This window comes from Triturus cristatus, chromosome 10 (genome assembly GCF_964204655.1).
Source record: "Triturus cristatus chromosome 10, aTriCri1.1, whole genome shotgun sequence".
In the NCBI taxonomy this organism is placed as follows: Eukaryota; Metazoa; Chordata; class Amphibia; order Caudata; family Salamandridae; genus Triturus; species Triturus cristatus.
Window position 1 is genome coordinate 478,267,755 of NC_140593.1, and position 13,029 is coordinate 478,280,783.

Here is a 13,029-nt window from a genome sequence, read left to right on the forward strand (position 1 = left end):
TTGAGGTATTTGGGGCCCATGTCGTGGAGCGCTTTGTGTGCGTGGGTGAGGAGCCTGAACATGATCCTCTTGCTGACGGGGAGCCAGTGCAGGTTTCTCAGGTGGGGTGTTATATGGCTGCGGCGAGGGATGTCGAGGATGAGTCATGCGGAGGCGTTCTGTATGCTCTGAAGTCGTTTCTGAAGTTTGGCTGTGGTTCCTGCGTACAGGGCATTCCCGTAGTCCAGTCGGCTGGTGACAAGGGCCTGGGTGACTGTCTTTCTGGTTTTGGTGGGGATCCACCGGAAGATCTTTCGGAGCATGCGCAGGCGGTTGAAGCATGAAGATGAGATGGCGTTGACTTGTTTGGTCATCGCGAGGGAGGAGTCCAGGATGAATCCCAGGTTGCGAGCGTGCTCCGTGGGTGTCGGTGCGATGCCCAGCGCCGTGGGCCACCAGGAGTCGTCCCATGAATCTTTGCCATCTTGTGGCCAGGCCCGGTATGGCACAGCAGTTATTGTGATATATCTCCAGACCAGACATCTTGTGTCAGTTACTGTTATTATGAGGCAAGGCCTATGATCTTATGTCGGCCATTGACATCATATGCCAGTCAACTTCATGGTGCAATCCTACCATCACATCATATGCCAGCTCTTCTTTTCATGTGCCTGGGCCCCCGATTGTTTGCCCGTGTCGCAGTATCTGCCTTTCTTCTGTTCACAAAGTGTACGTATATTGCTACATATAGAAAGGACTGGAAGCTGCTTCTATAGCTGTCTAGAGTGCTGCATGCCCCGTACCGCACACAGGCATATACAGCCTTGGCCCCTTTCCCTCTGCAAGAGTGCTTCCACACCAGCCCCCTTTTTGTGCCACTGGATTAGATTGGAGCCTACTACTTTGGCTTTTAGTGATTCAGATCATATGGCCGGGCATTTTCTTTTCCAGATGTGTACGTTGTTCAATGTGTTCTCTTCTTACATATTAGCTAGCTTATGCTACAACACTCAGGATTTAAGACTTGCACAGTGTCACTAGTGGGTTGAGGAGCTGATCTCTTAAGCCAATGCATCATCCTGTGTACCTCTGTGCTGTGCGTGCACTACTGCAGCAGAAGATCCCTGCTAAACCCATATACATTTTGTAATCAGGAATGGGAGCGAGAGGTGCGTAAGAGTATTGGGAAACCAGGCATCACAGTAAATCTCCATTCTTGTAAGTGAGAGACTGAAAGGCATCTTATTCAGTAACTCTATTTTTATGCCACCTTCACAGGCCCTAAGCAAGTGGTGTGAGTTTTCCCAGGGATCGTTTAGTTTAGATTAGGACCAGCTTTTGGCAGTCGTAGATGGGGACCCTTTTGGGAGACTTTGAAGCATATCTGGCGGCATACCCCAGGCCACTGAAGGCCACTATTGTGGGAATCTCTCATGCCTAATGACAAAAGCTTCTCAACAGCCTAGCAACTGCATACTTGAGTCGTTTTATTGTTCTATGCCCTTCTTTGTGTTAGTAGACTGGAGTGGAACCTACTGCTCTTGTATTCAATGATTCAGATCATGGGGCCCTGTTTTTTCTTTCAAATAGGTTTTATTAACTTTTTTTCTATCAAATGACATAACTTATGCTGCAATATTCTGGATTTAGTACATGCACTTTGTGTCAACATCAGTTAGAGGAGATGACATGCCTATCCTCTATGCGATCCTGGACAAATCTGTTCTACAGCGGCTTAAGGTCCCTCTTAGCTCTGCAAGGTACCTGGAATTTGGTAATCAAGCATAGGAGTTAGGAGAGTAATAGGATTGGGAAACTAGGCATGGCATTGAGCCCCCTTTCTGGTCAGTAAGAGTGCAAAGCCCCCCTTTCAGTAACTCTCAACCCTTAATTTGGATGTCGGCTTTAGTGGCCCACGCAAGTTGTGCCTATTTACCAGAGAAGAGGAAAGTTAATGGTTGCATGACCATTGTCCCCAATCCTTAAAATATTGTTTCAAGAGGGTCATTTATTAAGGTCTAGGGAAGATGTGCCAGTTTCCAAGGGATCTAGGGGCATTCTGGGACCATACCCTGGAGAACCTACTGCACTGTGAATCCATCTCCTTGGTTGAAGGTCCCAAGCATCCATTGCATTATGGGATCAAACCAGTCTTTAATTTGCATTTCGAGGTTAAGCACTACTCCCTCCCCCAGCCTGTTTCAGGAGAATGTTTCCTAATCGACGCTGTACCAGGCCGCGGAGTTCATCTTCGCGTGTGGGCCTCATCTGGCCCAGTCTGACCATGCAAGGACCATTAAACTCCTGACACCTCACTGTGTTGAGAGGCAATAAGCCAAAGAATTGCTGAATATACCACCTATGAGAGAACCCAAAAGCATAATCCATCTTCTGGATTAACATGACTGATGTCTGTAGAACTCCCAAAGCACGGCCATCTTCCGGAATAACCTACCTAATATCAGCACACACTGGGAGGTGTCTACCAGTGAACTGGGGACTTCTTTTCTCCCCGAAACGCCCTCTCCTAATGAGGCGCTATATTGGATAGACCTTTTATGAACCTGATAATCCTTGGTAAAATTCAAAACTACAAAATGCGACGCTGTATCAGACAGTGTTTCTTGATAGTTGTGTTCAGACAGGACCATCTATTGGCAATCCGAGCTCAATGAAACATGCGGGCGATGTAAAAGCGCAACTGGCGGCAAACTGGGGGCTACCGAAGACCACTTGAGTGGGAGTAGTGCATGGTTAATGACGCAACTGGATAACTGCAAATTTGATTTGCTTGTTATTCTGTCAATTTTAACTTGTCCAGTTTCGATTTTTTTAACTGCTACTGTAATGCCCCAATTGAAGCCACGTGATGGTTTTCCACTGATGTAGTTAACTAGTTAAAAATGACACTTTACAGTAGTTTGCGACAGTACATTTATTGCACGCACTTTACACAAATATATTTTATTACGTGACACAAACCAAACAAATGTTTTACATATATATGGAGACACAATCTCTGATACAAAGTGCAATAGATGTATTTATTAACTCACCACACAAAGTGCACATCAAGGGATCCACTGAGCAAGCAGACATTGTGTTTTAATTCACCATTAGTTTACATTTTCCATATCAGAGAACAGATATTTAGGAAACCTAACGACTTCCATAAGAATCAAGCAGTTCAAGGTCTGGTTCACGTCACATTCTAAGAGGCTGGATTAATCTCGCTGATGCAACAAAGCAACACGGCTGTCTTCTGGCCCCTATTATGTTTTGGGGGATTTTTATTTATTTTATCACCAGTTAGCTTAGTTCCCACCTGTGCATGTTATGTGACTTGCGGAACTTTTGATCTCAAAATCTAAGTGAATGTGAACTAAAATTCAACTCCCCATGCTCAATAGAGCCCAAGTAGTCCTATTTCCATTTTTGTGTCTTTCACTCTGTGTAAATAAAAAAAATATTTTGGAAAACAGGAATCAATATGTGTCTATCTGCACTCGATCCGATAGGGACCGCCTTCCCGGGTTAAACTATCCAGCAAGGAAATTGTTTGGACACTAAAGTGCTGGTACAATAATTTAAACGCTACGAAACAAAGCAGTCATCAATATGTCCTAATGCATAATAATACACATACTACAGTATATCAGCAAACGATTTTAACTGATGTTACTGCAGGTTCAGATGGCTCCAGGGTCTGCTTTTTTTGGTCTTTCGACGTGTTCCAGCTGCCCAGAATCAGAAACGTCATAGCTAGTTTTGTATTTGGCCAGAATTTTCATCAGTGGCCTGAGCTTCAGCCACCACTGTTCCTGTGGAATTCTGTGTCTGTAAAGAAGAAAAATTGGACAAACATTAAAGTGAGTATTCAGTACTTCGCAGTCTAACTTCGGGCTCACTTGTAAAAGACTGACAACATTGTGTGGCACTGCATTTGTAAATAGCGTAAAAGGTTACACAATTAATCTTGAACAGAAGTCACACAAACCAAAAATGGTCCTGATGCTGAAATTCAGCCTTGGACAAACGGAATTGCAAAAAAAAAAAAAACTAAAACCTTCCTGACTGTTGCAGTTACCCCGACATCCCCAGTATAGGTAACAATTCATAAAACGTTTTTCCTCAACAAATATGAAGGAAATGTTCTTGGAGGAAATCTAAATAGATGTGCATAGTGTGGCAAAGCGGTCCTGAGCAGAAATCACAGCAGTCTCCACAATATAATTTGGCCTCGATTATTTGTTTGACCTCTGCCATGTGTAGATGTCCGTCTCATTTAGGCAGGTGGAGTATCTCCTGCGACAGCTGGGACAGGCTCTAACACAATCTCATGTCGTGGCACCCCACCACTAGTACAGTTGGCTAAACCCACCACATAAAGTATCGGTAACAGGCTGGGCACGGTGTTGTGAAACCTATCTCCAAGATCTCTCACCTGTTGTCAACTCCCCTTTTGGCTCCCTCCTCCATGAAAACTCAGATGCATCTTATTGTGCGAGTGTCCGATGGTCAGGTGAACAGGCCTAAGGGTCTCCGGCCACCGAAAGCAGGGCAGGAGACAGGTGGGTCCCAGGAGCCCTGCTTCTTTGGCCTTCAAACATGTTTTGAGAAACCTGTGGATCTCTCCTTTTGGACGATATTTGGTTGATTCCTCTTTAGATGTCCTACAGAGCTACTATCTTTGACTCGTGGATATATATTTTGTAGGTCCCCACCTCTTTGCATGATTTCTTGAGCGGTATTGTAAAATGTGAATGGTGTAACTGTATGAAGCACCCAAAAAACAGCCAGAACGAACCCAAATGTTATTTTACCCAACATGTCTCATGTCTTTTTTGCTGGCTTGGACGGATCCAGATTCAGGCAATCAATGAAAATAGCTTTTTTAGTTCCCTACCCTTCAGTGAATTATGCAAGCATACCATTGGTACATTTTCTTCAGCCCATTGCAACAAAGACATGAGGATCTATGTACAGTACATGTGGTTTGTTTGTTGCGTTCCTTTATGTAGAACCTATATTAGCCATATAAGCTTTCTGTTAAATGTCCCTGCTTTATCCTGCGCTTGTAATATCTGAATTTACTCTGAACCAACTTCATAATGGTTCCTGCCTGAATACCGGGTCAGAAATATGAAAGTCTGGGAAACCGTTCTTAATTAGTTAATGCGGGACAATGTTCAACTTTTTGGTTGTTGATGATTGTGTAACATCTCACTGCGAAACAAATGAGTGCCCCCTGATCAGTTTGTGATTTTATATATCATCTTTCGCCGACTGGTGGTGGTTTTCAATGCTGCGTTACAGACAATATGAAAAAAACATCTCTTGTGTGATTATACCATTGGCGAGTATCACCAGAGCTAGAATAAAAGTTGTCCTTATCAGGCTAATTTGTTGTATGGCGTCCAATGTACTATTCCAGAATTTGCAAGTGTACACAATCAAGAATGGATGGAGTGTACCTGTATCACCTACCTAATACCAAGGGGCTGGCTTATCCAAAAGATCTGTTTTGTGGAGTTTGGTGAGAGTCCAATGAACTCTGTATAAAATGTACGTTCTGGATGGAATTACGGTGGTAGATGTACGTAGTTTACAAGCTGACAACCAAGTTCCACCTGTGGATTTGAGATAAATATTGTGTCCATAGTAATACTGTGCCGTTACCAGATTTTCTCTGCATTCCCTCTTAGAATGCAGTGACCAGTTTTAACATCCTGTATATTTCACTTTAAGATTATAAGACTTAAAAAGTCTTGAAGGCATGATGGCCGCTATGTGAGGATCCAAAGGATAGGTAGACTGTCATATGAAGACGGGTGGTGATCTGGGGCGTAGCACGAGGCAGCAGTGATTCCTGGGATTGAATTTGCGATGCGTTGGTAACTGGTGCACAGCACCGGTTGAGTACCTGAGAGCACCAGGAGTATGGAGAATATAGGAGAAACAAAAGGCAGGGGTTGTGAGAAAACGCTAGCATCTGCATGGTGGGCACTCATGCAAGGTAGCATATACTCCTGAATGCTTGCCGTTCTTGGTATGAAAGAGCTGAAATGGGGTCGCAGAGTTAGAAGTGAAGCTGGCCAGCATCGACGTGTACGGATGGCAGCCATGTGCAGGGCTCAAGGAGCTGAAGGTTTACAGAAGGAGGAAGTGTCACCATATATTATTTGAGTACAAGCTGCACAAAATGTAGAGTAAGAAGCATGTGCTGCTTTGGGAGACAGAGCTATGTGCAGCTCGGCCTGATTTAATAATCTAGTCTTATATATCTCAGGCAGTGACAGATTGAGTTTAAATGAGTATACTAAGCTTAAGTTAAGAGAGATGGTAGAGGTATCCTTTTTCTAAAATTAGCTACTACACTAACTGTTGACTGTGAATCAGATTCCACCTAAAGAGAAAGAGCTCTGAGTATATTGAAGTCCCTTCGGGGAGGGGATCTGTAAATTCAATTTAGGCTCGTGGGGTCGATGGATTGAAGACATTCTAGGTAATTTACCAAAATGTATGTGAAGTCAATACCTGTACCTTATATCCATTTTTGAATGACAGAGATCGAGGGCAATTTCCATACTCATAACATTGGTTTTTACTATGGCGGGTTCATGAATGGGAGAGAACAGTTGAACGTACTAGCTGAATGCCCTCAGATATTTTACCAGAGCACCTGAATATTGTGAGGTTCAGCCCAACATAGCCAAAGTCTAAAAATGTCTCATGATGTCTCCAAATGAAATATCTGTAGAATTCGAGCTGCTATCAAATCTATTGTTTGTTCTAAGGGGGAGAAAAGGAACTTTTAGGACCAGAACTATTGTTGATTTTCTGTTGGTTTTACTATGTACAACCATGGATGCAAGGGTCAACATTAAAAGTGTGGTGAAGTTCTGGGAAGCCATTATCATCAATTGCACACTCTCCCTGAACATAAACTTAGCAACTAACAAGGAAGTAGGGCAGAAATTATAGGCAAAAGGGAAATTCATCCTACTTCCTACCTGCTGCCTCACAGTAAGCCACAGTGAAAGCACAGCTTGGGAAGGGAATCCATCACTGGTGAATTAGAATGTAATTTCCAGAAGCTGACAGATTAGCGCTTTGGGAGGAAGGTGAAAGTTGCAAAGGAACTACAACTAACCAGAGTTGGCTATTATGAGTCTAAAAGAAACCATAAAATAAAAAGTTTCACCCAGTGGCAAAAGCAACAGGAGGCGGTGTGGGATCAATGTAGCCTTCTACTCGAGGAACCATAGGAGAAAAATCCAAAGGTTTTGGAAAATATTCCTTTTATCAGATTAGTGGACTTCTTCAAATCATCAAAGAAAACATACTGGATGCAGGAGAGCCTTTTAGTGCTGAAGCACTCCTACCCCTTAAACTCTGTATTCCGCTTGAAGCACTTGGGTCTTTGGCTGATTAAAGATTGGTAGCTGTGATGATGCACAATGTTGATGAAGGCAAATGGGTTGGTAGCAAGTGAAACACTAGGAAGGTGGGCACTTAAAAAGACTAGTGAGGAAACAGTACTCTAAGGCGCAGGGAGACAGCAGAATACTGCTCCTGGATCTCCTAGTGCTGGACCAATAGGTGATGCACAGAAATGTTGAATGCAGAAAAGCTGAGCATTAAATATATACTACCAATTGCTATGTGGTGCAGGGAGTTAAGAAAAAAAGGGGTCTGTCAGGGTTAGTTGTTACAATAGGATTGTTTATAGATCCGTATTAAAAATGTCATCAAAGTTACTAAGGATCCTAATGTGTAAACATTTTCGAATCATATGTAACAATTCTGAAGTTACTTGATCAAGCAGTTACACCCTGACCATATAGAACAGTTAAACTTCACTAGATTAAGCTTAGCAGCCATGTACAAAATGTAAACACTGTTCTCATACTTTTCAGCACTGAGATAGGAAGAAGAAGCTGGGAAGCTAAAACATAGTTTACGTACAAGACCAACATTATTCAGGCGTTACCATAAACAATGCCAATCTTCCTGAATTTGACAGCCGTTTAAGGTGTAAAACAATCCATTGCAAATTACTGTTTCTATTCATAGCGGTGTAAAACCTAGTCTCAGAAAAAGTATTTCTTTATTGTTTTCGCATCACTAGCAGAAAGGCTGCAAATGTATTCTTTTAGTTTTCTGTGACTCAGTAGTATGATCTAGTTTCAATAACAAAAAATGTGGCACTCTTGGCTAGAGGAAACTAAAACCATAAACACCTCACCACAACACTGTGACCAGCTAATTGAAGAGGCATCACAAATATCCCATTAACAAGCTATGGAAAGTCAGATAACTCAGCAATTGCAAGAAGTTGTAGAGTCAAATTTTTAATATACACAAGAGTGGAGTTTCAGACTGTGTTAAGGGAGAGAGATCTGGCATCAAGTAAGCGATTCTCTCCTTCCTTGAATAACAACCTAAAATCCTAATACTAATTCTAATCCTATCTTATTTATCAACTGCTTATGACACTGCATGCCATAAAATACTAGTAGAGCAAGTGGAAAAGCTGACCAGAACCACTGTAATGACTGTCCGGTGGTACCACTCTTTCCTGTCAAACCACAGCGAGCAAATTAGATGTGGTGTCTCCTCGTCTTCTGAGAAACCCATCGCAACAGGCAGCGGAGGCTCCTCCGCGATGGCCAAGGAGCGTCTCCCCTCATGCAAGCTTCAAAATTTGAAAAATGAAACAATAGTAAAATGTGTTTGCTATCGTTTTATTTTTCTTCCATTGAATGAGGCTTGGAGTTGGGGGCATCGTGGGGCAAGGAAGGAGGGAGTGGTGAGCAGTGGGATTCAGTGCACATGACGGATTGGCCGGCCTAAGCATCATACACACGGAACCTCTCTCCAACCCCAGCTCCATTACTGGGTTTGAAACACCCGTCACAGGCTCCCAGTCTCCCTGGGAGCGCAAATACAGGGTGCTCCGGCCAATCTTGAAGCCGCTGTCCGCATGACAGCAGCATCCGCATTGGCCGCAGGGGAGCCTGTGCTGCAGCGAGGAAGAAAACAGAAGAGCAGCATTTCAGCGGGCGCAATGGGGGAATATAATGTCTTTTAATTAAATTTTTTATTTGACAGGTTTTTGGTCTGTCGTCCCCTCATCCCTCAAACTCCCCCTGCCCCACCACTCCAACAGCACATTAGCAGCTGCTGGCAAAAAGGATCTCCGTTGTCTCAATTTGTATTCAACATATACAAAAAATGCTGGCACAGGTAATTTCTCAGTGTCACATGCAGGTGCAAATGAACACAGATTATATCAAGCTCCACATCCATCCGGGTAGATGAAGAGAACAATTGGATAATATTACTTCCTATTGAAACAACTATAGTAATTTATATTACATTCTGTTGAAACAAATATAATGATGGATGAAGAGATATCTCTGCCTACAAAGACTGAAATCCTCGGAGTAGGGGATCCTTCATGTGACAGTTCTACATTCAAATGGTTGGAGGAACTTGGAGCCACCTAGGGGGAGATTTACTAAGATTTTGCAAGTGATGCAAAACTGCGCCAAATCATTTTCCCCAATTAACTTTCCAGCGCTAAACTTGTTTAGCGCTGGAAATAATGTAAAAGTAATTTGAAGCAGCGCATTGCGCTGCTTCGCACTACTTTGCGCCATGGGGACATACCAAGGGTGGTGCATGGGTGTTCCCATGTAACCACCCAAGGTTTCTCACGCTAAACCCAATTTACTAAAAACAGTAGATTGGGTTTAGCGTGAGAAAACTACGCCCTTTTCAACTAGGCGCATGGAAGGAGAAATTAAAGCATTTCTCCTCCCATTTCCGACTGTGCAGCACGTATGCAAAGTGAGAAAAGGTTTGCATCGTGCCTAGCAAAGTATTTTGTGCAGGATGGGGACCCTTCCTGTACATAACCTATAATACACTCATGCACACACCCTAGCGCTACTGCACTAAGGTGTGTGCATGGCACACGGCAGCTGAAATCAGCAGCGGCGCAAGGAAAAGGGAAAGAGAGAGAGCTATATCTTAAAAATATGGTGCTCTCGCTCCTCCCTGTCGCGCAACACAGCGCAGCCTCGTAGGAGGCTGCTCTGCACTGCGTGGAGATTTTGTAAATCTCCCGCCTAGTCTCTTCTCAAGAAGTAAAACAAGAACCTCAGGGTATGGTTTTCTGCAAGGCTTCTCTCATAGGAGTGGGTTAAACAGCAACCTCTACTTTATGTTACTAAGCAGAAATGGCTCTACTGGTTTAGATTTCACACTTCATTATACTGACCAGGGCCATTGTGTTGTTGATTGTTGATTACTGTAACACTGTCTGTGCTTTTCTCTCCCCCCCACCACTAAAAAACAAGATTTTGAAACCCCAAAGACTGCTAACCAAGCTACCAGACTCTATTAAACTAAAGGTATCTGGTCATACTACTCTGGCTCTTAAAAACCTGCATTGGCACACGCTGTCCATGATAAAGTTTGAACTTTTCTGCACCACATTCAAATCAAAGGTAGGCTAATGCTCAAAATCTCTTTGTTTGTTGTTCATCAACTATACAACAGCCCACACCTGGGGTTTAGTAACATACTGTTGGCACAGGCTACATTCAACTGCAAGCCCATGTAGGAATTTCAATATGGGTGGTGGGGGAGCTCAGGTCAGAAACACTCTGTGCCTAAGTCTGAAATCAACTCAATTTGGCATTATTTATGTCAAAACTAAAAATACGGATATCAGATATGAGAAATCTATGTTCATTTTTTTACTTTTATGAAGGTATTTTGTGCCGATTGCAATAATAGCCAAATGGGACGCATACTTGAGCTCAGGGCTTCTTACATATATTTATGTCACTTTTTCCTGGAGAGCTGTTTCACCTCACATCAGTATTATCATAACTTAAAGACAGATGCTGCCCATGCTTTAAAGGAAAAATCATAGGAGTGTATTTGAGCAGGATGCCCTACATGTAAATCTGTGACTGAATAGATCTGATCAAACTTTGTTCTTTTTCAGGAGGCTGCTGGTGGGCCCAAAGTCTCATTGCTCATCATGAAATCCTAATATTATGCTTGTTAAAGGTTTTTGAATCCCACTGAGGTTGAGACTAGAGGCTGATCTGGTCAATGGTTGAGGGACTGGGAGGTGGCAAATAGCTCCTTAGATTCACAACTATCCATCTTGGATTACAACACTTAAAGTACCTTGCGAGGGTGCTGGTGCCACTGGACTCAGGGACTGTATCTCTTAGGAGTGAAAGTGTGGTGTGTGGAAACCTACTACATATTGATTTAGGGTCCTCTACCACCAGTATATCAGTTTCCCTTTTGCATGACTCTCACTTTAGCAGTTGCTTGACATGCAGAAGAACAAAGTGCCTACAAAATGACCAGGTGCATTGGAAGAGTGTGTTCATGGCTATGGTTTAGTTAGGTAACTGGGGAACTTCAGATGGCCCTTAAGAATATTTGATCTGATCCTGTTAGGAAGACTGTCTGCTAGAGAAGCAAGGTCCAGGAAGCTGTGGGTTACGAAGCTTCCTTTTACTAGAGGGAGCAGAGTAGTGAGGATCAGGACCGATTTAATAGACTGATGAGGGTGCAAGGATTTCACTGAATGGACTTTTTTTAAAAATTGTAAAGTATTCCTAGGAATAAAACATGGATTAGGGATAACATAAGGAATATAATGTTTACTCACACAAAGTCTGTTTCATCACGCAGTTGAACTACTGGTTGGAACAGAAGATTACGTCTACGCATTCCTAGCAGACAAACGGTGTCTTCAGTATTGGCAAATATTCTCCCTATGAGAGAAGTAATACAGTTATTGGGACACCATGATTTGAAAGAAAAGGATGGCCAAGTCAAAAAATGAAAACATTTCAAACAATTCAGTTTAATAGATCTTAAATCATGTCATCACATTATGCAAACCATGTGTCCTTATCGTCATGACCAGAATAGTTGAATGGCAACCACAGTGCTACCTGCACCATTGGCCTGATTCTATAATACTAAGTTCTCACCCAAATCCATTACTCACAGACTGCATTCCATACATCAGACATTCTCTGTCCTTCCAACCGACCTCTGTTATTATTGTACACCTTGTTTAACAATGCCCAAATGCATCCAACTCTCTGTCATGTCAACCTCTCTAGCGTTTATTCAGCACCATGGAGAAGCTTAGCCTTGCTTGAAATGAGCAGTTGTATGTATAAAAGGCCCTAAATAGGGCAAAAGACCTATTGCCGTAACTGCCTTGGGGCTTACAAAGTCTTGCTGTCTACCCTAATCTTCATATTTGTCTTTGGTAAAACCTCTTCTATCCAAACCTTTATCTACTCACTCAAAACTGCTCTCTCAAGAACTTTGGAATCACTGCTATCAGCAACCAGTATACATCACAAATTCCTTTTGCTTGATATTGCTACACTAACTTTTCTACACTATCATACGATCTGTTAGACAACACTTTTCCCTCTTCCTTCTGCCACCATGCCATTTTCTCTTCCTGATACACCCCTCCTCCCCAACATTCCCTCATTCCTGCCCAGTCGAACGTGATCATTTTCTACGATTGATCAGACCATACTGTGCTTCTCTGACTGCTACACCATCAAATGCTTTCAACCCTCCTACTGTCAAGTCTACCTTGCATAAATAACCAGTACATTTCTGAATTCAAGCCTGAATCTCCACTTCGAAACTGTAGTCCCCACATCCATTTTCCAAAAGACATTCTCTAACATCTCCACACACTTCAAGTACTGTTCTCTATCCTTATTTCATCTCTAAATCCATTGAGCAATTTGTCTTTTCTCACTTCTTATGCTAACTCACAATCTCTACAATCCCTTGAAATTGTACTTCCTTCAAATGCACTCTATTGGTGGACTGCTCAGAGCTCACTCATACATACCCATTCATTAGAGTGATGCTGACTCATAAAAATGTGCTAATTCATCCTTATCCTTTAGTATAGAGGATTCTAAAAACTAGACACCAGAATTCAGCATCACTGGAATTGCACTTTCCTCA

At 42.7% G+C, this 13,029-nt stretch overlaps 1 protein-coding gene across 4 annotated transcripts in view; it reads right to left on the reverse strand.

The window, feature by feature from the left end:
* Positions 1 to 2,899: 2,899 nt before the first annotated feature.
* The window catches only part of PFKP (phosphofructokinase, platelet), a 299,364-nt gene continuing 289,234 nt past the window's right edge, over positions 2,900 to 13,029 (reverse strand). For all 4 annotated transcript variants that reach the window (XM_085631901.1, XM_085631900.1, XM_085631899.1 and 1 more), the window contains 2 exons: positions 11,687 to 11,792; positions 2,900 to 3,816 (listed from right to left, as the gene is read on the reverse strand). In XM_085631901.1, coding sequence (XP_085488027.1) covers positions 3,669 to 3,816; positions 11,687 to 11,792 — 254 coding nt within the window. In that variant the 3' untranslated portion in view covers positions 2,900 to 3,668. The remainder of the gene's footprint in view (positions 3,817 to 11,686; positions 11,793 to 13,029) is intronic.